This window comes from Melospiza melodia, chromosome 9 (genome assembly GCF_035770615.1).
Source record: "Melospiza melodia melodia isolate bMelMel2 chromosome 9, bMelMel2.pri, whole genome shotgun sequence".
NCBI lineage: Eukaryota > Metazoa > Chordata > Aves > Passeriformes > Passerellidae > Melospiza > Melospiza melodia.
In genome coordinates, this window is record NC_086202.1 from 35,833,515 (window position 1) to 35,860,444 (window position 26,930).

The window sequence follows — 26,930 nt, forward strand, 5'->3', positions numbered from 1 at the left end:
TACACTGCTGGCACAAACTCCTGGAGCAGTGGAGGGAGGGTGTTTCCATCCTTCCTGGCTTTGGTGCTTGTTGCTGAAGGGGTTTCCAAGTTCGTGTCTCTGCTTGAGCCAAGTGCAGCGGAAGATCTGCCCTCGCCTGCAGTGCATGGCTGCTGTGCCTTCGCTGCCTGCAGTTAAACCCTGGCTCTGTCCTGGGCCAGGAAGCCATCCCCAGCACCATCAGATGCCCAAATCTGAAGGCTTTCCCTTTGTCCAAGCACAGACTCCCACTGCCAGGCTTGTGTGGACAGATTTTATCCATAGAAATTTCCTACACCGGTACCTCCCATTTAGTTTTTCTTTTTTTTTTTTTTTTTTCCCTTCACACACAAGAATTTATCTCCTCTTGGGGGATTACAAAACCTGTGGCTCAATATCAGGGTGAGGTACAACGGTCCATGGCAATCAAGACAGAAGGTTTAACCCATCCCTGCCACCTGCTGACCACCAAATCAATCTGGGCATGCTGTAGAATTTGTCAAATTTTGGTTTTGGTCACAAAAACAATTGGTGCACTCTATTCCTGCAAAATATTTGCTTTGGAGCTGCTCGCCTGCCCTCCCCAGTCTTTGAGCAGTGCACTGAGTTCAGGTCACCATGGCCCAGGGAAAATAGAGCTACAGAGAAAAGCAACATAAAAATGACTAGAGGCTTTAAATAACCTCCTTACAAGGGAAAAGGGAATTTTCAAAGCACATAAATAGCAAGAAGAGATAAAGATGAAGCTGAAATTAATGTTATAGCAATGCTTCACTTCCTGCTGTCCCTTCAAGGACCAAGAGGACATTTCAAGAAAACATAGGAGGAGGAGCTCCAGGAGTTTCTTTGCGTCCTTGCAGGACCAAATAACCGGGTTAACAAACCCAGAAACACCTCTTGTGCATGACCCTGTTTTGAAACACCCTTGAGGGAGAGCAAGGCGACAGCAACTGGGCAAACCGGCCACATCTGGCTGAAGCAACCGGTGGCCACTGGGAAGGAGATGTGAAACTGCTCTCCAAGTGGGAACTCCCTGACCCCGGAGAGGCCGGGGTGTCGCAAGCCCCCCGCCAGCTCCTCACCGTGGCTGTGGACGTCAGCCGGCGCGAGACGATGGGGCACTGGTCGGTGGCGGTGACCACCAGGGTGTAGCGCCCGTGGCTGATCTCGTAGTCCAGCTCCTTGACCGTGCGGATCTCGCCCTGCAAGGACAGGGCAGTGAAGGGACAGGCGCGGGGACGCGCGCGCGGCGGGGCCGGCGGCCGCACTGACCGTGGCGCTGTCGATGTGGAAGGCACCCAAGATGTTGCCCTCGGTGATGGCGTAGGCCACCGTGCCGTTGGGTCCCTCGTCCTGGTCCAGGGCCTGCACGGTGACCAGGCTGGCGTTGAGGCTGGAGGGGCCCTCGTCCAGGGTCACCTCGTAGAGCTGCTGCCGGAAGGCGGGAGCGTTGTCGTTCTCGTCCAGGATGGTGACGTACACCGTGGTGGTGGCCTGTGGGACACGGGACACCGTGGTAAGCACAGTGGAGGCATTTGCTGGGCAGTCAAGGCTGGATCTGTCAAGGTCAGTGACCAACAATGGCTCAACACTGCCAAGAGACACAGAAAGCATTCAGGGCTCCAAGTGAAATGAGCCGTGTCTTCAGATGCGCTTGCAGGTGATGGCTGTGTACAGAGATAAATCAGAGATTAAATCAGACATTAAATCACACCCTCATTCCCAAGCAAAGTGCTCTGTGGGACACAAATCCCAGAGATGATGCTGCCACGGCTCAGGGAAGGAACAAAACCGAGCATCTGGGACCACTGGACTGACCACCCATGGTCCCTGTCGTAGACATCTTTTATGAAAAATCCTTTCCTTAGGATTTTTCCTCCTGAGAAGCTGGGAGGCCTCAGGAACAAAATGTAAACAACGGTTATCTGCTGCTGTGGAATGCAACAGGTGCATCTGTGATTGGCCCGTGTTGGGTGTTTGTAATTAATGGCCAATCACAGTCAGCTGGCTCGGACAGAGAGTCCAAGTCAGAGCCTTTGTTATCATTCCTTCCTATTCTATTCTTAGCTAGCCTTCTGATGAAATCCTTTCTTCTATTCTTTTAGTATAGTTTTAATGTAATATATATCATAAAATAATAAATCAGCCTTCTGAAACATGGAGTCAGATCCTCGTCTCTTCCCTCAACCTGAGACCCCTGTGGTCACCATCACAGTCCCACCACCTCCCTGCTGACCACAACCTCACTGCTGGCCAGGCTCAGCTGGATCAGAGCCTCTTCCAGTGGTCCCTGGCCCTGCACAGGCACCTGGATGTCCTGTCTGTCTCACAGGGGTGTCACCCCACCTGGGATGGGCTGGTGTTTATTGTTTATTGCACAGAGCGGGGGGCTTGGAACAATAAACCATTTCCTTGGCGTGTCTGGGCTTCATGCCCACACCTTCCCCCAGCAACAAATTTCTCCCAGCCAGCCAAGGGTTACGTTTTTGGCAGGAGCATCAGAGCCGTGTTTGCTGTAAAAACCACAATGCCACACCGTAATTAGGTACTTTTCTATTTCCCTGCACACTCCAGGTTCAGAGCAGGCGGGCAGCAAAGTTTCCTGCGGGTTGCACAACTCCAAGTTCTCTGGGCTTCACTTTCCAGGGAAAGCTGACTGGAAATGAGGCAGCTCTCAGCTGCAGCCAGAGGCTTTGTTGATGCCTTTGGAATTTGGAGAGCAGCTCCAGGAGGAGTTATGTGTCAGAGCACGGGGCTGCTTTGCTCTTTCAGGGCAAAGTGCAAACGGGCTGTAGGAGGGGGAAGATGGGGCTTTGCTCCCATTGTTTTTTTGGGAAAGCTCCGTTTCCTTTTCCAAGTGGGCACTGCTCTGAGTAACCCCTCCCTGTACCTGCTGCCCGTTCATCCCAGGACTGCAGGGATCCATCCCAGGAGGTTCTGCCTCCTCAATCCTCACAAACAAGGCACAAACAGTAATTGAGAGCAAAGTTACAAGCCGGCCCAAGGAATCAGCTCCTTCTGGGAAGAGGGACGGAGACCATCACCCGCAAGTCCCTTGGCACGGCGAGCACCCTCCTTAGCACCCCAAAACCGCTCTGAGTGAGGCTGTAAGGGGAGGAACGCAGCCGAGGCACCCTTCATGAGGAGGAGGAGGGCTCCGAAGGCATCCCCACCCCGGGCGCTCCCTGCAGCCTCTCACCTCCGGGGGGTGCTCGCCCTTCTCGGCAGCGCTGCGCTGCGAACCGCGATGAAATTTCCTGTGTGTCCCAGTCCGGCTGCGGCTGCGGGGCTGCTCGGAGCGTGCGGGGGCTCTGCCGAGGCCGCCCCAGCCCGGCCACCCCTGCGCCATGGGCACGGCGCGCCCCCGGCCCGGGCTGCTCCTGGCTGCGCTCTGCCTGCTCGCCTGCCACGGTAAGCCCGGCTCGCTTCGCTCTCCTCCGTGCCCGCAGAAACTCTCCCCTCCGGGGCTGCGCTCCGGCACGAGCAATCCCGAGTGCTCGGGGCATTATTCGCTCTCTCCCCCCATGGTTTTGGTGCGTGTGGGATCGAGCCAGCCTTTCACACGGCGCTGGGGTGAAGGGGCTGCAGGGGAGCTGCTGCTCTAAAACTCTGAGAGTGTTTTTCGCTTTCTTCCTCTGCTTTGATCTAACATGCGGGGAAGGCAAGCAGCCCCCTGTCCCCGCCAGCCTCCCGGGCTGGAAAAGCCGCTCCGTTCCCTCACTTTTCCCTGGCACGTGGGGGTCCCACGGTGAGAAGAGACCCCTCCAGCAGCGCAGGGGGAGCTGAAGAGGTCTTTTCGAGAGAGAGAGAGAGAGAGGGGATTTGTGCCCGCGGGGTTGGGATACCCTCTCTGAGGATGCCGCCGGGTGGGCAGCCGGGGCCACCGAGCTGTCCTGGCCCGGAGTGAGCGATTCCCGGGGCTGGGAGCGTTCCCCGGCCCGCTGGCTGCTCTCAGCGGGATGGATGCTGCGGGAGGGGGATGCTCTACTCCTGAGCCCGCAGAGCAGCGTTCCCCAGCCCGCTGGCTGCTCTCAGCGGGATGGATGCTGCGGGAGGGGGATGCTTCACGCCTGAGCCCGCAGCAGCCCCGGCAGAGCAGCGCTCCGTGCGGGGCTCCGGGCCAGGCAGGCAGCGGGGCCGGTGGCGTTAACAACGCGGTCCCACCCTGGACGGAGGCTCGGAGAGGGAAGCTGGGAAGGATCGTGGTCCCTCCTCCCGGCCCTGCGCAGGCGGGGGTGAGCATCGGGCTTGGCTTCACCCTCCCTCCCGGGACAGAGCGGCTGCCACCACGGTTTCTCCGGGAAAAGATCCCCAAAGGTGCCCCAATGGGGCCAGAGGTGCCTTCTCCTCTCCTGTGTGACAGCAAGGCTGCTGTGGACTGGACCACGTTTTGCTTCTCATCCGAGCCATCAGGGAGCAATTCCCAGCATGTCCACGGGGATTTGGATGATTTCATTTATGCATCTGGGGCGCTGGGACTGAACTTCAGGCCTCCTGCAGTGCAACGAGCTGGGATGCTGATGCTCGGCGTGAGGCTGGTGCCAGAGGAACTGAGCTTTGCGCAGACCCAAAACTTCCCGAGCCCCTGGCTAATTTTAGCAGGGATTGATGGAGAAGCGGCCCTTGGAGACATCCAGCCTGGGGATGCTGGCAGCAAGGTGGATGGGGAAGTGGCTCCTCTTCCCCTACAGCACGGCAGCTGAGCTGGGCTTCCCAAAATCACATCCCAAGCGCCGTCCCTGAGCCAGGGGTGTGCTGGAGGAGGAGCAAGGCAGGACCCCCGAGGCTGCTCCCTTCCCTGCCTGGATGATGGGAACCCCACTGCTGGGAAGCCATTTGGCCCCTGGGGTGCAGGAGATGGGGGCTGTTAGCACGTCTCAGGCATCTCCAGCAAGTGTTTTTGTCTCCTCTTTCCTTCGTGCTCGAGGTATTTCTGCACATCTCACCCGGCTGATAACTGTGAGGCACAATCACAGCACAGTGATGATGGGGCTCCGGGCACTTTGATGTGAGCCTGCTACGAGAACTCCCAGAAGAGGAAGCAAAGCAAGCAGAGCTCCTTGCCCCATCTCTGTCTCCCTCCTCTGCAGCAGGTGAGCCCCTCCAAAGGCTCCATGCCCTGATCCCTGCAGGATCAGGAAAAGAGTGGAAATCCCTTCTGCCAAGCACAGGAGGGCAGCTCAAACACCTGCTTGCCAGGGCCAGGGACCAAACATAGGAGAAGCAGCCAGGAGAGGCTTTTGGTCGCTGACCCAGAATAAAACCCTGATTTATTTGAGCTGCTGGTCAGCCAAGCAGCACAGGTTTCTGCACTTTTTGTGTTTCCCTTTTGTCTGAAAGCAGAGTTCCCAGGTGTCAAGAGAGTGATGCCAGCACTGCACTGGGCTCTGTGCAACACCACACCACTGGCTGCAGACAAAGTTACTGAGGAGCCAAGGAGGAAAAGGGATGCTCCTGGCACCTGCTTGAGACCCCCTCTGCCTTTACCAGATGGTGACAAGACAACAGCTCTCAGCTCAGCCTCTGACTTCAAAGGGAACGGCTTGGCAGGGGTGTGGAAGCACCAGGCCTGGGCTCTGGGCATGGAAGAAGCCCAGGAGATTAGGGATCCGTGGGCTTTGGCATAAAGACACCACCAGAAGACATCTCCTCTGGGCTCCATCTGGCATCCAGCGCGTGTTTGAAGCCTCGGTGCCTCTTGGGGAGGGAGCACCAAGTGCCCTGGCCCTGCTCTGGGCTGCACTGTGCCTTGCCAGCTGCTTTCCCCTCCACTGCAGGGCTCTGAGAGCCTTCCCCTGCTGAGGAGAAGGAAGGGGAGCCTGCAATGCTGAGGGTTGCACACATGGTAACCTCTGCCCCTCCCCGAAAGCGTGGGCTGAGCTGACTTTCCATCCAGACGGTTCCCATCAAGCCCTGGAGGTGGAGGCTGGATGGCTCAGCAAGGCAGAGCCTCAGAAAACATACAAGGATGAGCCCTCCTTCATCCGAGGGGGTGTGTGGAAAACAAAAGGCTCCTGCAGGCACTTTTGGAAGGTGTTGGAAGTGTGGCTTCCTCCAATAGAGCCCTGGCTTCCCTTCCTGCGGCTCCCAGGAGAGCCCCGATGTGAATGGGGCACTTCCCCTTGCAGCAGGTATCAGGAGCACATCTGAAGCGCCTTTTGTGCTCAGAACCCCTCCAGCCTGGCTGTGCACCGTGGCCCCAGCAGCAGCCCAGCAGAAGGAGAAGTCAGGGCCTGAAAACGAGACTGAAAGAGGCAGCACTGAGCTCAGGCCGCACAAACCTCAGCGCAGAGCGGCTCCAGGCCGTGCCCTGCGCGTGCTGTGGGGAGCAGGAAGCAATTACCCAGCGTGGTCAGGCAAAGGTCACAGCAGCCCTGCCTCTGGGGGCTCCAGAGCAGGGATGCAATGGGGCTGATCCCCTGCCAAAGCCTCCCTGTCCCTGCAGAGCATCCCTGCAGAGCATCCCTGCAGAGCATCCTCAGGCAGCGACTCAGCGGCTGCTTCTGCACCATCCCCCGAGAGTCACAGGTAACCACCAGCGGTGGGAGGCACGATTTTGGTTTCATCTGGTGACACAGTGCTCTCTGGGTGGCCCAGCAGTGGGAGCCCTGGGCTGGCTGGCTCGTCACACCCAGCCTGTGACTACTGACGCCCTCGGTATAGCAAGCGAGAAACCTCAAAGCAAAACGTGGCACAACAGGATGTTACCAAAATAAAAGAGAAACATCTCGTCCTTGCAGCATCTTCTCTGCTGCAAACCAGCCCCAGAAATCTCTTTTCCACTGTAATTTGAAGTAAATAAACCCAGAATCTGCTTTTCCTCCTGCTTTCAAAGCGATGTTAGCACTTCTGCAAACGTGAAGGAGTGGCAGGAGCAGCAAAACCTCTCCTGGCTTTGCACTTTTCCATCCCCTCAAGCACAGCTCCCCTCACCCAGCAGAACCCCCCACCCACGTGCTGGGGAAAGACCAGCAGTGCCTGCTGCTCCCACTCTGCTGCCACGCCTTCTGCCCACATTCCAGAATTTCTTTCTGAAAATTGTTTTCATTTCCCAGCAGCTCCTGGCTGTCAGCATCAGCCGGTTCCCCCTTTTCCTCCCTGGGGGCTGAGAAACAAGGAGGGTGGGACCTGCTCCCCGCCTCATCTGGGGCAGAGGGAGGGGCACTGCTCCTCCCAGCACTTTTCTGCTTGTTTTCGCTCCTGTTTGTTATTTTTCTGCAGCTGGCCCAGCTGTGCCGGTGTTTCCTCCCTCACAAGCCATAACCCCGCTGCCTTGCTCCTCCTCTGCCTCCCTGCCCCACACCTCTGCTGGCCCCAGGGAGCTCCTGCCTCCCTGCTGCAGGTGCTAAACCCCGTTTAAAGCATTTCTCTCATGCAGAGCTGATTTCTAGGGTAAGTTGTGCTCCCAGCCCCACTACAAAATCCTGCAAGGTTTGGGCTAGAAGGGAGTTAAAGATCGTGCAGTTTCAACATCTTCCCCTATCCCAGGTTGTTCAGAGCACCATCCAACCTGGCCTTGGGCACTTCTAGGGATGGGACAGCCACAGCACTTGTGGGCAAACCCTGCCAGGGCCTCTCCACCCTTTGCCAGCATCGGTGGTGGGTTTGCAGTGCTTTTTTGGCCAGTTTTGCTACAAAAAGTTGTTCTACTATCAGAACCCAGGACATTGCTCTGGCTGCCCTGGGTGAATGGAGACCCTGGTAAGAGGCTCAGAGACCTTGGCACGGAGTCAAAGACACCTGTGCCTTTGATTTTAGCCCATGGAAACAATTACCAACTTTGTGTGAGGAGTTACAAGCCACAAGGGTTTGAGTGGAATGATAGTGAATTCATCACAGGGTGGAAAAGTAGAATTTTTGGGGTTCAGTTTATGGGGTTAGAATGGGGGTTCAAGAGGGTTCAGTTTCTGGGGTTAGAATGGGGGTTCAAGAAGGTCAATTTTTAGGGTTAGAATGGGGGGTTCAAGAGGGTTCAATTTTTTGAGTTAGAATGGGGGTTCAATTTTTGGGGTTAGAATGGGGGTTCAAGAGGGTTCAGTTTTTGGGGTTAGAATGGGGGTTCAAGAAAGTTCAGTTTTTGGGGTTAGAATGGAGGGTTCAAGACGCAAGATGGAGGAATCTGGGTGTGTCCTGTCTTTCTTCTTCTTTTTGTTTGCCTCCCCTTTCTGCTATGATGGTGGCACTTCTGGATTGGTTTAGAGTAGAGACAGACTGTCTAACATAGCTGATGGGTATTGGAAAATTTTTGTGAATAAAGCACACATGGTTTTTAGTATAAAAACTAACACCATCCAAAGGGTGTGCTGCGAACCGACCTGCTGGACAGATCTCAGCAGGTCAGAGAAAGGATGTGATAGATAAGAGATAATAAACAACCCTGAAAAGCAGAGCTGAGGAATCTCGACTTTTTCTTTGGTCACAGGGGTGGGAAAAAGACTTTTTAATGCCTTGGGAGCCATTTCAGCACCGCAAAACCCAGGGTAAGCGCAGGCTGTGACGCGGTACCTTGTCCTCGGCAGGAGGAGCAGCAGCGTTCCTGATCAGCACCCCGTACTCGCTGTGCGTGTGCCCCGAGGGCCAGAACGTGACCCTGAGCTGCCGTGTCAGCGGCGCCCTGGCCGAGCGGCACGACCTGCTCTACAAGACCTGGTACTTCAGCAGCACGGGTGACCAGGGCTGCTCCGACAAGCGCCACGTCCGCAACGTCACCGACAGGGAGCTGCACCACGACCTGGCCAGGCACCACAACGCCTCCCAGAAACCCTCCTCCCCGGGCAGGCCGAGCGGCCACCGCGGCGTGGAGCTCGTCCTTGACCACCACGGCGCCTTCCACATCGTGGTGACCAACGTGACGCCGCAGGACAGCGGGAATTACTGCTGCTACGCCGTGGAGGTCAGCAGGGAAGGGCACGGCAAGCCCCACACCCTGCAGGTGGCCCACGGCTTCGTGGAGCTGCAGGTCCAGAGAGGTGAGGCTGTCCTGACAGGGGAAGGGTATGGGGGATGCAGCAATGGGGATGGGGAGGTCATGGTGAGCCCCACACCCTGCAGGTGGCCCATGGCTTTGTGGAGCTGCAGAACTGGAGGGGTAAGGCTGCCCTGAAAGCCCTGCCAGGGAAAAGGCTGGTGGGGGATGAAGTTCTGGGGATGGGAAGATTGTGGCAAGCCCTGCACTCTGCAGGTGGCTCATGGCTTCATGGAACGGCAGATCCAGAGAGCTGAGGCTGCCCTGCCAGCCCTGCCAGGGCACAGTGCCAGGTGGGGGATGCAGCACTGGGGATGGGGAGGCAGCTGCGCTGATGCTGGAAGTGCAGGGCACTTCTGGATGCAGTTCCAGAAGTCAAAGTTGAAGGTTTCACTCTCAAGCAGTGAAACATTAAAAAAAAAAAAAGGAAAAAATCTTGAAAACTCGAGAGGCTGGAATGCAGTAAAATCCATGGTACATAGTTTCAGTGATCTTCAACCTCCTTCTGGCAGAGAGGAGAACAAGGCTCAGCTTGAAAGGAGCTGGCTGGTGGTGCAAGCCAGGCTGAGGGCTCACAGATAACCTTGGGACAGCAGCCCAGTGGGAGAGGCAGGAGGGAGGGGAAGGCATCTCCTGGCCTTGATTTGCAGCGTTAGCTTTTCTTTTAGACTAAAAAAAAAAAAAATTAAATATTGTCTGCACGGTCAGGGATGGGCCCTGTTGCCTTGGACAAAGGGGGTCTGGCAGCAGGGATCTCAGGGAACACTTTTCAGGATTAAACTCCTGCTTTGGGCTGCTCTGGGATGATGTTCTCAATACCAGGCAGAAAAGGCAAGGACAAGCCAGCAGGTCGGGAGTTCTGTGGGACCGGAGCGAATCCTGAGCTTCTCTGTTCTCTTCCGCAGGCAAAGGAGGCCTTCAAAACTGCACATTTCACACTGCCACCGGCAAAGGTAAAGGGCAAAACCCCTCTCTGCTGGCCATCCTGGCCCAAGCATTCACTAGGGATCAGTGCCCACACACAGCCTTACACCCTGGGGTTGGGAGGGTTCTTTCCAGTGCTGTTCCAACAGGGAGTGCATGTTTAGAACAACTGTTCTGTTGTTTTAAAGCCCCTGAGCCCCCTCCCGCAGCAGGGGTTTAGTGGCTGCTGCCCCAAGCACACGGGAAGGGACAGAAAGGCAAAGAGTTGCAGGAGCCTCTCGCTGCACCCCGAGCCTGGGCCACCTCTGCCTGAGCAGGGGAAACCCAAACCTTGCTTGCGTGCTCAGACAGCACGGGGCTCCCCCAGAGCTGTGTCTAGACATGGAGATGCCCCCACTTCACTGTGCAGCTGTGTCGCTCTGCCTGTCCCCCTTTGCTGGCTCCTAAATGGGCAGATTGGACTAAAATTATGTTGCAGCATGCCCAGACAAGGCAAGCAGCTCCTGCTCCCCATGAGCTGTGCTTTCCTGTCCCTAACCTTCAGTCTCAAGTGTTGGGACACCCTGCCCTGTCAGGAAAGAAGAGAAAAATGTCCCCTCCTAAAACACAGGCACACAGGGAAAGAAGCTGCTTCCTCACAGGGATGCACAGGAGAGGAACTGAACCTGCCCCTGATTTAAGCAGCCCTCAGCCTCACCACAAGCCATCCCACAAGGACCTCGATGGCCACAGATGTGCCTGCAGGCTGCCAGGCTTTTGGGGAGCCCCTGGGGGTGGCATTCTCAGGGGCACATTCATTCGCAGAGGGTGACAAGCCCTTTGATGCCTGAGCACTTTGAGGCTGGCACTGGGTCAGAGTCAGTGCCCCAAAGCTGCTGGGAGCCTTTATCAGGTTTCTCTCCTAGAAGATCAAAAACCTTGGGATGTCCTGCAGCAACGAAGGGGTTCGGCTGGGGTTCTGACAGGATGCTTCAGAGCTTATCGCCACAGCTGGCAGAGCATCCTGGTGGTGTGGGACCACACTGCCTCAGCTCTGAGGCAACACAGGGCTGCCCTGTGCTGGATTTAATGCTCTTTAAGGTCTCTTCAATCCTAATCAATCTGTGATTTTGGCCTGGGGAACCCAAGGGAGGGAAGGCGGATGGTCGGGCTGATCTCTGCTCTTGTGTTGCAGACATCACGGCGGCCGCGCTGGCCACGGGCGCCTGCATCGTGGGCATCCTCTGCCTGCCCCTCATCCTGCTCCTCATCTACAAGCAGAGACAAGCTGCCAGCAGCAGACGTACGTGCCAGGGCCCGCTCTCCCCTCCTGGGCCGGCTGGGGTGTGCTCCACTGGGACCAGGTCCCATGGATGTGGTGTGAGGTGCCCTGCCAGGATTCTCCTGGAGCTCTCCTGGGAAGCACCAGGCGTTCCTGCAGGCTGCTGTGGGACAGGAGGGGACACCAGCAGCCTGCTGGAGGCTCTGACACTGTGAGGATGATCCCTGCTGAGCTCTTCCCCCACACCTGCAGTGAGAGCCGTCTCATGTTCTCATCCCTCCCTCCACTGCACACCCGAAACAGAAGCTTTGCCTCCTAAGTGACTGAAGAGCATTATCTGCACTTTTTGTCACCTTCCCCTTTAGAAAGGCCCTGGCATGTCTGTGGCCATAGCACAGGTGTCCCCTGTGCTGCCCCAGCCCTGGCTGTGCTGAGGCAGAGCCCCTGCCCCTGCCTGGCTCCCCAGGATTTCAGAAATGAAGCGGAAAGGGGCACCACCTTTAACTGGCAGAGCCATTTCATCACCCTTGGGCAAGAGGGGCCCTGTGGTTTTCCTCTCCCAGCTCGGTGGGGGCTGTGGGGCTCCGAGGAGCCCTTTGGAGAAGTGGTTTGTGCAGCAGCAGGAGGGCACAGTGCCAGCAGTGCCAGCCACCAGAACGGGAACTGTGCTTTGCACAGCCACACCCTGCAGCCGCCCCTTTGGCTCCCACCTCCGTCTGCAGAGCATCACCTGGATGCTGCTTCACCCCAGAGGGCAGGCAAAATCCAGGGGGGTTTGTCTCTCAGGTGTCCTGGACCAGGTTATTCCCATCCAGCACCTTTCTTTGGCACAGTTTGGGCCAAAACTCGAGCATCTCAGCCAGGCAGAGCCCAGTAACGGGGGCTGTGGGAAGGAGGGAATGCCTGACCCGGTGCTGCCCAGCCAAACAGGGGCAGCCAGGTGCCAGGTGGTGTTTGCAGAGCCCCAGGTGGGTGCTGAGTGCATCTGGGCACAAATGGAGCTGGGCTGCAGCTGCACCTCGCTTCACCCCACTGCAGGAGTGTCCCTTCCCCTTCCTTGGAGCCTGGGGTGTCCATCTGGGGAGTGGACAAGTGGGAGAGGGCAGGGGTGCAGAGGAGGAGGTTTTAGGGCTAAAGAAGCAGGTGAGGGAGGGAGGGAGGAATGCAAAGGGAGAGGAGGAATTGGAGGGGGATAAGACACCAGAGCCCAGCCCTGGCAGTGGGTCCGGGCCTGATGCTGGGCCCTGTGCTGCCAGCACTCACCCCACACATTTTGCCTTTGGCAGGTGCCCACGAGCTTGTCAGGATGGATAGGTAAGGAACCCAGGAGCTCCCAGCTCCTCACACACCCTGCAGCCTGCATCCCAGACCCTGCTCAGGGCTTGTCCTCTCCTCCTGCCCCTTGGATCTGGCACAAATCCCCAGCCCAGCAGAATGGAAGGGCTGCTGGCGTCACCCCGCCTTGACTCCTTTCCCTTTCTGGGAAATCACTGTTTCTCTTCCTTCTCTCCATGTGGAAAGTGCCTCCTTCCCTTTTTCAAGGGCCTGCCTCTCCCTGCACCCCAGGAAGATCTGAAACCACTTGGGCTGAGCTTTCCCCCTGCTCTGGGCTCCCTGTTTGCTCTCAGCTGAGATGCCATGACCTGAAATCACTTTACCCCTGCCCTGGGCTCCCCATTTTCTCTGCGATCCCACAGCCTGAAACCACTTGGGCTGAGCTTTCCCCCCTGAATTGGGCTCCCTATTTGTTCTTAACTGAGATCCCACAGCCTGAAACCACTTGGCTGAGCTTTCCCCCTGAATTGGGCTCCCCGTTTGCTCTCAGCTGAGATGCCATGACCTGAAATCACTTTACCCCTGCCCTGGGCTCCCCATTTTCTCTGAGATGCCACAGCCTGAAACCACTTGGGCTGAGCTTTCCCCCCTGAATTGGGCTCCCCGTTTGCTCTCAGCTGAGATGCCATGACCTGAAATCACTTTTCCCCTGCCCTGGGCTCTCCATTTGCTCTCAACTGAGATTTCACTGCCTGAAACCATTGGGGCTGAACTTTCCCCCCTGAACTGGGTTTCCTATTTGCTCTCAGATGAGATGCCACTTTCCCCCCTGAACTGAGCTCCCTGTTTGCTCTCAGCTGAGATGCCATTGCCTGAAACCACTTGGGCTGAGCTTTCACCCTGCCCTGGGCTCCCCATTTGCTCTCTCAGCCGAGACCCCACCACCTGAACATGCTCCCTGCCCTGCTTGCCTGTTCCCAACGCTCAGCCAAAAAAAAAGCTTTATTTGCCCCCCGGGGATACAAAACCCGAGCTGAAACAAGGACGCCAACGCCTGTGTGTCCCTCAGCAGGGCGCAGGGCATCGAGAACCCGGTGTTCGAGGCGGGCCCGGCGGGCAGCGCGGAGCCCCGGGCCCGGGCCCCGCTGCACTACGCGGCCGGCAGGCTGCCCTCCGAGTCCGGCCGGCACCTGCTGTCGGAGCCCAGCACGCCCCTGTCCCCGCCCGGGCCCGGGGACTGCTTCTTCCCCACGCTGGGTGAGTGCCGGCAGGGCTCGGCGCCTCCGAGAGGCTGGGGAGGGAAGGGGAAAGCGGGGGTTGGATATCAGCCGGAAAATTGGTGTTGGTTGTTGGGGAGATGGAACAGGGAAGCCTTGTAAATATGATTGTCTGGCAAAAGATTTTGAGAATGTGGGAACTGTAAGGGAGATTGAAATGAAGGCAAGCTTTGAGATACCTCAGTTACTGAACAATGTGAAAACAGTGGTGTGGCCAGCTGAAAGCAATCCCCTTTTGATGGAACAACACCCTCTGCTTGCAGACAGGCCCAAGGGTCAGAGCAGACCCTACAGCTTGGCAGAAGGGGCCCAAAGAGGAGTTTTTAGGAGTTTTTAAAATGTAGCACAGTGTGGTAATGTAATGATTCTTATAGGCTGTATGGAAATGCTATAGGATTTGTATCTTGTACTAGATTGGTTAGTGAGAATCAGAATATTCTACACAGAAGGTGATTTATTGGATTGTAATGGGAACTTTGCTCTCTTAGCTCCTGCCTCTTACCCCGTTTATTCTCTTACCCCTTTTACTCTCTTTCCTTTTACTCTCTCATCCTCTCATCCTCTCTGCCCCTCTCTTCTCTGGGGCCTGCTCTGGGCTGTGTCTGGCAGCTCCCAGCAGGGCCCTGCACCCAGGCCCTCTGCAATAAACCCCAAGTTCCACAACCAGAAGAAGATTTATTGTATTGTAACGGGAACCTCGCTCTCTCATTCTCTTTCCCACTCTCTTTACCCCTCTTTCTCTCTCTGGGGCCTGCTCTGAGCTGTGTCTGGCAGCTCCCAGCAGGGCCCTGCACCCAGGCCCTTTGCAATAAACCCCAAATCCCAGCAGGGCCCTGCACCCAGGCCCTGTGCAATAAACCCCAAATCCCAGCAGGGCCCTGCACCCAGGCCCTGTGCAATGAACCCCAAATCCCAGCAGGGCCCTGCACCCAGGCCCTCTGCAATAAACCCCAAATCCCAGCAGGGCCCTGCACCCAGGCCCTCTGCAATAAACCCCAAATCCCAGCAGGGCCCTGCACCCAGGCCCTCTGCAATAAACCCCAAATCCCAGCAGGGTCCTGCACCCAGGCCCTCTGCAATAAACCCCAAATCCCAGCAGGGTCCTGCACCCAGGCCCTGTGCAATGAACCCCAAATCCCAGCAGGGCCCTGCACCCAGGCCCTCTGCAATAAACCCCAAATTCCACAACCTGGCTGCAGAGATCTCTGGTCTCCGTCCGTCCTGACTGTCCTACCCCCTTCATCCTACAGCTGGTGACATCAAAAACTTGGTGGCTTGAAAGATGGGAGGGACCTAAGCCCTCTGTTTTCCACACAAAACCAGAGTTTGCTCACTTCCTGGAATGATATCCCCTCAGCTGCGAGCTGGACTAACACCCCTGCTCTGCCTTTTCCAGATCCTGTTCCTGACTCACCAAATTCCTTGAAAGCCTGAGGAGCCCGGAGGAAACCACATCCTGCAGAGCAGACCATGCTCACCCAGACAACAGCCCCAGGAGTGCCTTAAGAAACGAAGCTGTGTGCAGGATCCCTGCCCTTGCCTCCCACCCTGCCACTGCCCTGGGACTGGAAGTGAACCTGTCTCGCTCAGATTTTGATTTTTAACTACCTGTTTCCATGGAGAAGTGCTCTGTACTGCCCACATTCTACAGACTAGCTGGAAATTGAGGATGTGGGGATGGGAGGATGTCCTGCACCTGCAGACTTCCCTGAGGATTAACTTATTGCCAGGCTCTCAGCTCTGCAACATCAACACGTTTCTGGATCCTTGACTGAACATCCTCTCTGCGAGTGGATGGTAAAATACTTTATTCAGCATGGAACAAAACAGGATCACCAGCCAACCTTGTACTACCTTTTTCTTTGCAAAACAGGAAGGGGAGAGGCTCCCTGCTGCCACCAGAGCCCTCTTTCCTCACCAGCCTTTTGAAATGGCCATGGACTTGTGATGCTGCTGCCTTTCAGCAGAACACATGTTGGGAGGAGCCTCATTTCTGCTGCACTTTTATCCTTGGCTTGGGATCAGGGCAATTTATCTTTCTGTTTGTTTCATTATCAGTGCTGATTAAAAGGAAAAAAGGATGTTTATGGTTTTCATTTGGTTTCTTTTTTTCTTTTCTGTTTTTTTCCTAATGGCTGTCAGTTAGGAAGTTCATCTGGAGGGTGTTGCAGGATATTCCTGTGAGGAGAGCCCCTGTGGAGAGGTGGAGGGATGGGGACACAGTGGGAAATGCTGTGGATGGCTTCCCCTTGCTCTCCTGGGGCCAGCAGGGCCAGAGCAGCCAGAGAGGACTCTGTGATTCTCTGGGGCACGTGGGTGAGCACAGCAGCGTCTGAACAACAACATCTGGCACTGATTATCCAAAAGAAACTACGGCTCCAGCGTGACTCAGCCCTGGTGATGATATCAAACCTTGTGGCCGACACTGTTACTCAGTGTTTGTTTTTTCTTTTTTCCTTTTGTTTCCCTTTTTGATGTTAGGTGAGTAAAAAACTGGCCACAAGACAAACATAAACATTACTCATAGCAAAACAGAGTCAGACCTGAGCAACAGTTGCACCAGGCAGTGTGGCCAGGCTGAGCATCCCTGGCAGCACACAAATTTCCACACTGTGGGGCTGGAAGAAACAGTGTCTGCATGATTTGATTAGTCCAGCATTGGCTTCAGCAGAAGCACCCACGAGGTGGTTCAGGGGTGAAGGAGAAGCCAGCACCCACGAGGTGGATAAGGAAAGAAGGAGAAGCCAGCACCCTCAGGGTGGTTCACGGATGAAGGAGAACCCACAAGGTAGTTGAAGGATGAAGGAGAAGCCAGCACCCACAAGGGGGTTCAGGGATGAAGAAGACAGCACCCACAAGGTGGTTCAGGGATGAAGGAGACAGCACCCACATGGTTCAGGGAGGAAGGAGAACCCACGGAGGGGTTCAGGGATGAAGGAGAAGCCAGCACCCACAAGGTGGTTCAGGGATGAAGGAGAACCCACAGAGGGGTTCAGGGATGAAGGAGAAGCCAGCATCCACACCCCCATGTACCACGGATGGAAGTTCCTGAGCTTGGGCTTGTGCTTCATTGCCACCCACAGCTCAGCCCCTTCCTGGCTCTGCAGGGCAATCCAGCAGCTGGCTGCTGCCTCCAGCAGTTCCTTCTCCCTGTCTCAGCAGCTCCAGCTGGAATCACGCCGGGGTTTTGCCTGCCTGCAGGTCCTAACGGCTTTGCAACCCTCTCCAAGTGGCTGTGCTCCCCAAGGAATGCACTGCCTGATGACAGAACCAAGCTTTGCTGGAAACAGGTTTGGCTCTGTGTGGCAGGAACCCTCTTTTTTGAGATCCCTGGTGCTGCAGGCTGAGCTGAGCTCTGCCAGAGGCTCTGGTGGGGCATGTTGGGGCACTGAGTGGCATCAGATTTCCCTCCAGAAGGAAAACTAAAGTTTCTGGGAGAGAGAAACAGCTTCCCAGGCTTCCATGCATGCTGGAGCAAGAGTCCTGGCACAGGGGTGCTGGTCCTCCACCTCAGCCCCCAGTTCCATGGAGAAGATGACACATGCTCATGGTAAAGGTGACCCAGCTGCAAGACAACTTCTGGGCAGTGAGGATCCACCCTGCCTTGCAGTGCCTGGGGCTGTGGGTGCCACAGGATCCTGTCCCAGTGCTCAGGGCTGCTGCACCTTCCTTGGGCAGAGATTTTCCTGCAGGAAGCATCCTGACCACTCTGGGGCAGGGCCAGCCCTTGGGGAGGTGCCCCAGGGTCAGACAGTGCCCAGGTGGCTCCTGCAATTCCCACTCACCTTCCAGCTGCAGCTCACCAGCTTGCGAAGGTGTTTTTCCTCCCGCAATGCTTTTTTAAATGAAAATATTTTATCCTTTTGTTCCCACATTTCCAGCTCCCAAGAGATTCCTCTTGGCCAGTCTTCCCTGCTCCCTTGCTGTCCTGGGCATCCCAGATCACCATTTCCAAGTGAGGACTTCCCAGTCCTCTCCCAGCTCTGTCTCCTCTGCCTCTCCCACGCAGACAAGGCCAAACTTTGGGTGGATGGATGGATGGATGGATGGATGGATGGATGGATGGATGGATGGATGGATGGATGGATGGATGGATGTACAAATTACAAACAATCTCCCCCTTTTGTGCTGTCCTGGGCATCCCAGATCATCTCTCCCAAGTGAGGACTTCCCAGTCCTCTCCCAGCTCTGTCTCCTCTGCCTCTCCCTTGCAGACAAGGCCAAACCTTGGATGGATGGACGGATGGATGTACAAATTACAGACAATCACCCCCTTTTGTGCATTGTTGCACCAGCCTGGAGATCCCTGTGAAAGCCCCAGTTTCTGGCAGGCAGCAAGGCCCTGACAGACATCGTTTCCCCAGGCAGGCATGAGGCCAGCAGGCACCCAGCAACACGCCTTTGACAAGAGCTGAGTGTCCCTGAGCCCTGAGAGGGGCCACAACTCCTCTCCCCACTCAGGAATTGGGTCACTGGGCACTTTGTGTGGCTGGCTTTGGATTGCTGCTGCTGGCAGAACGTGTGCTCGTGACATGGGGGGCACACAGCAGAGCCTGTGGGGACACTGCCTGGGCAGCAGGGAGGGATGAGCTGTGCCACTTGTCCCTGCTGGCACCAGGAAGGGGAGCAGCCATTGCTATGGCAATGGGATTTGCCAGCTCAGCACTCCAGGAGCAGTGTCCCGCATCCTCGGTGACAGGGACAAGGAGGAGCTGGTGGCACGGTGTGCTGCAGCCACAGCACAGCCCTCTCTCTCTCTGGGGAAGTGACTTAGCTGGGTTTGAGCCTCAGTGACAGTGCAACTCATGGAAAAGAGGGTGGTGCAGAGGCTGGAGTGCGAACCAAGCGGGAGGGAGGAGCTGAGAGTGCAAAGCCTGAGGTGAGAATCACAGCCACAGTTTGCACTGCTGGCTGCCACCTGATTCATCAGAATGTAGAGCAGGGCTCTGCAGGCACAGCTCTGTAGGCAGAGCAGAGATGGTGAGAGATAGCAGGTGGAGGTGGGGACAGGAAGGATGGCAGAGTGTCACACGAGGCGTCAGCTCCTCTCACCATTTGTGCCCGCGGGTGCTCGCTCACCTCTCCACAGAGACCTGGGGTTGGAAGGGACTCAGTGCTGGAAAATGCCCAGCATGGTGTTTGCTCTTTTGACTTTTTGAGCCATCCTCAGAGGCACAAACAGGGACCCAAGCAAAACAGTCACTTCCCCAGACCATGGGATGATGGGTGTGGTCTCATATCATCCCCCTCTCAGTCTGAATCCATTCCCCCTTGTCCTGGCACTCCAGGCCCTCATCAAAATCACCAGAGCTCTTCTCATTCCCAAGGCCCTCAGCAGACATGCACAGCAATGGTGAATGGAGCTGAGGCTGGGCTGCTGCTCCAGCCACTCCAGCACACCTCCCCACAGGGATGCTCACACTTTTTGCGTTTGGAGATGGAGATGAGGCCTGCTGAACGACTGTGAGGGAAGGTCCTGCACAACCAAGCATCAAAGGAGACAAAACCAAATCTGTGCACAGCAGGTTTGGGCCCTGAGTCCCCAGAACACCACACCCTGTTCCTTCTCTCCCCTTTCACGTGCCACACTTGATGCCAAGCTCGCTCCAGTTCCCAAAACATCACACCCTGTGCCTTTTCTTCCCTTTCACACCCCATACTCAATGCTAAACTCACTCCAGTCCCCAAAACACCGCACGCTGTGCCTTTTCTCCCCTTTCACACCCCAAACTGAGTGCCAGGCTCGCTCCAGTCCCCAAACATCACACCTTGTGCCTTTTCTCCCCTTTCACAGCCCACACTCGATGCCAAGCTCACTCCAGTCCCCAAAGCATCCCACCCTGTGCCTTTTCTCCCCTTTTATGCCCCAAACTAAGTGCCAAACTCACTCCAGTCCCTGAAACACCACACGCTGTGCCTTTTCCCCCCTTTCACACCCCACACTCAATGCTAAACTCACTCCAGTCCCCAAACATCACACCCTGGGCCTTTTCTCCCCTCTCAGACCCCAAACTAAGTGCTAAACTCACTCCAGTCCCCGAAACACCACACCCTGTGCCTTTTCTCCCCTTTCACACCCCAAACTGAGTGCCAAGCTCGCTCCAGTCCCCAAAGCATCCCACCCTGTGCCTTTTCTTCCCTTTTATGCCCCAAACTAAGTGCCAAGCTCCCTCCAGTCCCTGAAACACCACACACTGTGCCTTTTCTCCCCTTTCACACCCCACACTCAATGCTAAACTCACTCCAGTCCCCAAACATCACACCCTGTGCCTTTTCTCCCCTTTCATGTGCCACACTCAACGCCAAGCTCACTCCAGTCCCCAGAAACACTGCACCCTGTGCCTTTTCTCCCCTTTCACACCCCACACTTGATGCCAATCTCGCTCCAGTCCTTAGAACATCACACCCTGTGCCTTTTCTCCCCTCTTCCCCAGCCCACACTCTTTGCCCAGCTCGCTCCCCCGGCGCTGCCCAGGCCGTCCTGCCCCAGAGCCCGTTTTGGCGTCTCACCGACAGGGAGGGCGTGCCCTCGTCCTCCACGGTGACCACGAGGCAGTAGGAGCTCTGGCGCTCGCGGTCGGGCGGCGAGGGCCGCGTGGCGATCTCGCCGGTGACGCGGTCCATGCGGAAGGTCAGGTCCTCGTTGCCGCGCGTGATGTAGTAGGAGAGGACGCTGTTGAGGCCGATGTCGCGGTCGGTGGCGCGCACCTGGGCCACGGCCGTGCCGCCGCCCACGTTCTGCGGGGATAACGCCGCGTAAACCCCACCGGCCTCGTCGCGGATAGAACGCCTCATTTGCCACGGTGCGAGTTCATGGTTTGCCTCAGAACCCTGCGTTCCTCCCCTGATTGCTCCCTCCCAGGTGTGTCAGTCATCCCTTCTTTCCACACCCTGGCCCCTACCAGCACTGTCAATCCTGGAATTCTAGGAAGGGCGTTGAGTGATTGGCCGATTCAAAGGATGCCCTCTACCCCTGGGGGGCATTGGGCCTTTTGTTCCCAAATTTCCAGCTCCCAAGAGATTCCTCTTGGCCAGTCTTCCCTGCTCCCTTGCTGTCCTGGGCATCCCAGATCACCACTCCCAAGTGAGGACTTCCCAGTCCTCTCCCAGCTCTTTTGAGTCCTTTGTCCCTTGAGACCTCCTCTCCTGTACCTGGTCGGTGGCTCCCTACCCCTTCCCACCCCCTCTGCCCCTGGTAAAAGGAACAGCAACCATGGGGTCAGGGAGTTCTGGATTTCTTCTGCTCTGGATTCAGAGCCCTGTGGGCCAGAATAAAGCTCTGGATCCAAACCCTCCAACAGAACCGACTCCTTTCCTTCACCATCGCCTTAAAGCTTCTCCACAGAGGGAAACCTGAGGAGTTATGGGGGAAAGTGCCATAACACTCTTATGGGGGAAAGCTCCATCCCAGCACCACCAGAGCTCCTGCAGGCCTGGACTTGTCCCCATGTGCCCAGCTGCAACACCCAGCCAGCCCAAAGTGTCTGTGGGGTGAAACACCACACACCCAGCCAGCCAAAAGAGTCTCTGGGGTGAAACACCACACACCCAGCTGGCCAAAAGAGTCTCTGGGGTGAAACACCACAGTGCCGCTATTTGTTTCAGCAGCAAGGTCGGGCAAGCCAAGCACGTCCCGCCTGCTATATTGGTAAATTCCAGTATTAATTAATAATGTAATTCTAATATAGAGAGGGCACTGATGTGCTTGAGGCTCCAAACTCACTGCCCCAACACCCGGCAGCTCAGCAGAAAGCTGCACTTTGGGTCTTATCTAGTCTCACACAGCCTGGAAAAGCATAAAACCCGCAGTGTGAGCAGAGGTGAAGGCCGTGTAATGGACCCAGAGCTCAGCTAATTATTTTTGGATAGTCCCATTATGGGGAAAATCAAAACAGAAATTCTGTTCTTCAGCCTGCTATGAACATGTATTAAATAGATAAGAAAACCTTAACGGGGCAATATCCTTAATGCTAAGCTATAAATCACGAGCAGCAGTTCCTCACAGCTAAGTGGCACTGGCTATTACTCATATTTCATTTTTCATCACCAAACTGAGATTTCCCCCCTGCCTCAGTCCAGGAATTAAACTGTCAGGAAATAAGTTGTCTTTTCTCATGCCTGATCGTGTTTTATTGCTTAATTATCTGGCCCTTGCTAAGCTGCTTCCTGAAAGCCATTCTTATTCCGCACAGCACCGTCTCTTGTGTCACTTTGGTGGCATTTCCATGGGCGTGTGGCCACTTCTCCTTCCGGCTGCTCCCTGCAGCCTCAGGGGCTTCAGTTGCTCACAGAGCTTTTTCCTCACCCAAAACGAGGAGGACATCACCAGTGAGGGCTTCCAAGGGGTCACCAGCCCTTATAACACCCATGGTGGGGATGGCAAGGGGTCAAAAACCTTTAAACGACCCAAGGTGACATTTGCATGGGGATGCCAACCATCAAATGGCCAAAGATGAGGTTTGCACGGGCCACTAACGCTTAAATGACCAAAGGTGAGGTTTGCAAGGGGACACCAACCATCAAATGGCCAAAGATGAGGTTTGCATGGGGTCAACAACCCGACCCAAGGTGAGGTTTGCAAGAGCATGCCAACCATCAAATGGCCAAAGTTGAGGTTTGCATGGGGTCACCAAGCCTTAAATGACCCAAGGTGATGCTTGCAAGGGACACTGCGCTGTCCCCACCTGCCCTGTGGTCAGAGCTGCCCCTGGGAGGGTGGAAGGGGAGGAGCTGTGTGCTCACCTCGCTCACGCTGACGTTGTAGCCGAAGGGGCTGTCGATGACAGGGGGGTTGTCATTGACATCCAGGATGTTCACCCGCAGAATGTGCTCCTTCCTCCGTGGGGGAACGCCGCCGTCGGACGCTTGGATCTGCAGTCAGGGGTGGATTCCCGAGGGGAAAAAGGGCTGTTTTGAAGCTGACAGCTCCAAGCAAGCAGCCTCGGTGCTCAGAGCACGGGGTGAGGGGTGGTTTGGTGCTGACCCGTAGGGTGTAGTGGTCTAGCAGCTCCCGGTCCAGCGGCCGCGCCACGAACACCTCGCCGTAGGTGCCGTTGGTGGTGCGGATCTCGAAAGCACGGCCGATATTCCCCGACGCCAGAGAGAAAGTCACCTGGAATCACCACAGGGAAACAAAACCAGGGCAGGCAGGGTGATGCCGGGGAGGAGGAAAGGGAAGGAGACCCTGCAAAAGTAAATCCAGCATCCCCCCAGCTTTTGAAAAGGTCCAATGTAGTGGGACCCACAGGTGTGCTGGGTTATTGCAGCCACCCCAAAGCAAACAGGGCCAACCCCCTGGCAGCTCCCATGCTGCCAGCAATTTCTGTTATTAAGGGTGATGGGACCTCATTAATGCTCGTCTGCAGGGTAATGAAAATAACAAATGTCAGAGAGCTTCCTGCTCAGCCTGCCAAGGGCTTTGCTGCTGGTCCCCACAGTGGGAGAGGCCACAGCTGGTTTTCAGATTGCAGGGCTCCTTTTGACACTGGTCCCACAGAGCTCTTTGCCCCAGAAAGCCCAAGGACAATGCTTTACCTCTCCTGCTGCCTTGCCTTTTTGGATAGTCCCATTATGGGGAAAATCAAAACAGAAATTCTGTTCTTCAATCTGCTCTGAACATGAATTAAATAGATAACACGGCAATATCCTTAATACTGTTGGAGTCTTGGCACTTACTGCACAACACCCCCAAAACCTGGCATTAATGGCCAGAGTTTGCTCTCACAGGGATGCAGAGGGAAGGGGTTGGCAGGGTGCTGGCAGGGGCATTTCTGTGTCAGTGAAACACCACACACAGCCTCACAGAAGCTGGAAGGGATCATTGAGAACAACTCCTGGCCCTGCACAGGAAAACCCCACATGTCTAAGAGCATCATCCAAGTGTCTCCCTCCCTACCTGGCCATTGCTGCCTGCATCTGGGTCTCGGGCCAGCACCAGGGCCACCCTCTTGCCCACGGCAATGTCCTCAGCCACGCTGACAGACGAGTCAGAGGTGATGTCGAACTGGGGGCTGTTGTCATTCTCATCCAGGACTGTGATGGTCACCTGTGAGGGGGCACGGGGCTCAGGGCATGGACAGGAGCCAGACCCCTGCCCACCCTCTGGTGTTTATCCTCCAAATAGCCAGGAACAGAGCAGCTTGGGCTGCTGCAGGGTGACTCTTTCCTGCTAAATTTTTCACTAGCAGTGATTTCATCCATGCTCACAGCAGCAGGGTCAGGCAGGATTTGCTCTAAAGCTCAACAGGCACAAAGAAGGCAGAGCTGAGTGTGTTTAACTCAACCAGGGCAAGCTGGGTGTGGAGAGACCTGAGCTCCCTCCTGGACAAAGGCCCATGAGCACGAGATGCTCGAAGGGGACCTGGCTACCTTGGCCGCAGTTAGGCAGAGGAAATGCTCTCATCGAGTTTGCAATCCAAGTGCTGCAGGGCAGCACAGAGATGAGAGAGGAAGAGCCTCTCTGTTCCCGGGGATTTATTTATGGGTGCCCCAAGTTCCCAGGTGCGGCCGGGCTGAGTGCGACAACATCCCGGGAGGAAGCTGGGGAGAGAGCTGCGAGCCCTGGGGTGATTCACTCATTGTTGCTGCTGGATTCACAACACAGAGCCAGGGGCAGGGAGAGCTCGTTCAGCCGCTGCAGCAGATCCGGCAGCTGCTGTCCCGAGCGCCGGATCAGGGAGCCGGATCAGGGATCCTGCTGGGCAGCAGCAGAGGGGCTCACGGGGCTGCCCCACGTCCTGGGGGTGGCAGAGGGGCTGGTGCTGCTGGGACATCCACCCCAGTCCCCCCTTGCAGCTCAGTGTGCACCCTGGCAGGGATTCTGGTCTCCAGCAGGCTTACCTTCTGTTGGAGGAAAGAAGAGGGAAAAACAGAGAACACAAACAGCGAGGAGTTAGTGAGGGATGAGGAAGTGTGGGTTAGCCCTGCATCCTACCACAGCAGTGCCAGGGGTCATGGGTACTCCTCTGCAGCGATTTGGAGGCTCCAGTGTTGGGGCATCCCTTTGTTTTTTCCTAGCTGAGGCTGGCACATCTGCCCCTCACCCCGGGAGAGGTTCAGACAAGGGCACGGTGCTGTGTGGAGAGCAGAGCTGTAAGCACCCATGGGCTGGCCCTGCAGCCGGCAGAGAAATGCAAATCACCCCCTGCTTGGCTGCCTGTGAAACTGTTAAATATAACCCTCTGAAACACAAACCGCTGTGGATATTTAAATGCCGCTAATTTTACCTCCTTCAAAACTGTTTTAGCAGGGTTTCTGGACTCTGGGAGCTGGAGCAGAAAGCTCAGCTAAAACAGGCTGTCCTGGGAGAGGGAGGTGGTCTGAGGAGGACAGGGGATGGTAGGGAAACTGGGAGAAGGCACTCACCACTGTGGAGTCAATCTTTGGTCCTCCATCATCGGCCACCACTGTCAAGGTGTAGAAATCCCCTTTCTCCCGGTCCACCTGGCCTTTGACCGTGATCACTCCCTGCCGAGCATGAGCAGCAGCTTTGGTTTTGCTCACCAAACCCAAAGCTCACCGTGCCCAAACAGGCCGGGAGGGACTGTGCTGTGGCTGCTCACCGTGATCCCATTGATTTTGAAGAGGGAGAGCGCCTGGGGGTTGGTGTTGGGGTCGAACTTGTAGGTGATCTGGTTGAGGTTGTCGATGGAGCGTGCCTGGACGCGGAGCACCTCGGAGCCCAGCGGGATGTTCTCCATGATCACGGCCTCGTAGCTGCTGTTGGAGAACTGCACGGCCTCGTCCAGCTCGTTCAGCAGGCTGACGTACACGCTGCAGAAGCCCTGGTTGTGGGGCGGCGCCTGGTCCGTGGCAGAGACGTTCATCAGGTAGCTGGTTTTGGTCTCGTAGTCCAGGTAGTCGATGGTGGTGATGAGCCCCGTGCTCTCGTCGATCTCGAACTTCCCCTCGGCGCCCGACACGATCCTGTAGCTCACCAGGCCCCCGGGCCCTGGGGAGGGAGCAGGAGCTGGCGGCGCTGGCTGCACCAAGCACCCCCAGGAGGCAACACCACTGATGCCTCGTCCCAGCAGAGCCCATCCCACGGGATTTCAGCCCAGCCAAGCCAGGATCTGTAGCAGACTCTATGGAATTGGCTAGGGCTCTGTGGAGGGCTGACACTTAAAGGCAGGAATTGCTGAGACATGATGAGATAGCAAAATAAGCTCCTGTCTTCTGCCTCTCGGACCCTAGCTTATCTCTGTAACCCCATAGGCCACTTTCCCCTAACCCCTACTACTGGACAAGTTTGGATCCCTCTGTACCCTATAAAAATGGGCTGTTTTAGCCCATTCAGCAGAAGAACAGCCATCGCTGGAACCCTTCTCAGATCCCCTCAATAAACCATTGCTGTGGAACCCCCAGGATGATTTCTTCTTCTCTGTCATCTGCTTCTCCTTCTAGCCCACCAGGCACCTTAGCAAGCAAGCAAAGAGCTGGGAATCCTAAGAGCTGATAATCACTAAAGAGCTGATATCCACTAAGCTTGCTTAAGGTAGCCACGGCTATGAGTGGCCTGGGTATTCGGACACTTGTTGCTGGCCGGGGGCTATTTACAAATCACAAACAGGACAGGGCTGCTGTGGAACGTGCCTTGAGCTGTTTGATTTTCCAGCATCACCCTTATTACATGGTTATGACAATGGGAAGATGCTACCAGCTCACATCCCAGGCAGCAGACCAAGAACTTAATGTTACAATTCACTTTATAAGTTTTTTGACCAGTCACACAAAGCAAAAGCACATTGACAGTAGTTCTATCCAACCACCATAAGCACATGAATCTTTGGTTAAACAATGCTTGCTTATTTCAAATAAAATACCTGCTTGTGAGCCTTAAAACACAGTGCACAGAGCACCATTATTAAGCTTAGAACTTTCTAATATCTTGCTAGATAAACTTTTCTGTAGCTTAGAGAGTTATTCTAGACAAGCATTAATACACAGACCATTGTTGTATTTGTCCTTGCTTTTCTACAGTTTAAATAATTTTTCTGCTGACCTATCTCATGGCTGCTGCTTAGCTCTAATCACTGTTCTGCTGTCTCTGAGGCCTGCCTTTTGCAGCTTTCCCAAAACCCTCTGATTTTGTGGATTCCCACACTCTGCAAAAACAGGATTTGGATACTTTGTCCCCAGGAGTGTCCTGAGCTATCCAGCCCATGCTGCCTTGCTCGGGGGCAAAGCCAGCTCTGCGGGGCTATAAGGATCT

At 55.7% G+C, this 26,930-nt stretch overlaps 1 protein-coding gene across 3 annotated transcripts; it reads left to right on the top strand.

Moving 5' to 3' along the window:
* The first annotated feature begins 3,323 nt into the window (after positions 1-3,323).
* Positions 3,324-15,801, top strand: VSIR (V-set immunoregulatory receptor). Of its 3 annotated transcripts, none has more exons than XM_063164246.1 (7): positions 3,324-3,429; positions 8,538-8,987; positions 9,889-9,936; positions 11,082-11,189; positions 12,455-12,482; positions 13,513-13,700; positions 15,117-15,801. In XM_063164246.1, the coding sequence occupies exons 1-7, from the start codon at positions 3,366-3,368 to the stop codon at positions 15,152-15,154; spliced, it is 924 nt and encodes a 307-aa protein (XP_063020316.1). In that variant the 5' UTR covers positions 3,324-3,365; the 3' UTR covers positions 15,155-15,801. The 3 variants fall into 3 exon arrangements, with proteins under 3 accessions (XP_063020316.1, XP_063020314.1, XP_063020315.1); XM_063164244.1 differs by lacking the exon at positions 3,324-3,429 and adding an exon at positions 4,155-6,546; XM_063164245.1 differs by lacking the exon at positions 3,324-3,429 and adding an exon at positions 4,155-6,546 and having other exon boundaries at positions 13,516-13,700.
* Positions 15,802-26,930: the final 11,129 nt, after the last annotated feature.

Excerpts from the sequence above, each read along its gene's own strand:
- VSIR (XM_063164244.1), top strand. The coding sequence starts at position 6,126 with ATGGGGCACTTCCCCTTGCAGCAGGTATCAGGAGCACATCTGAAGCGC. Across the intron at positions 8,988-9,888 it reads GGAGCTGCAGGTCCAGAGAG|GCAAAGGAGGCCTTCAAAAC; the intron begins GTGAGGCTGTCC and ends TCTCTTCCGCAG. Across the intron at positions 13,701-15,116 it reads CTGCTTCTTCCCCACGCTGG|ATCCTGTTCCTGACTCACCA; the intron begins GTGAGTGCCGGC and ends TGCCTTTTCCAG.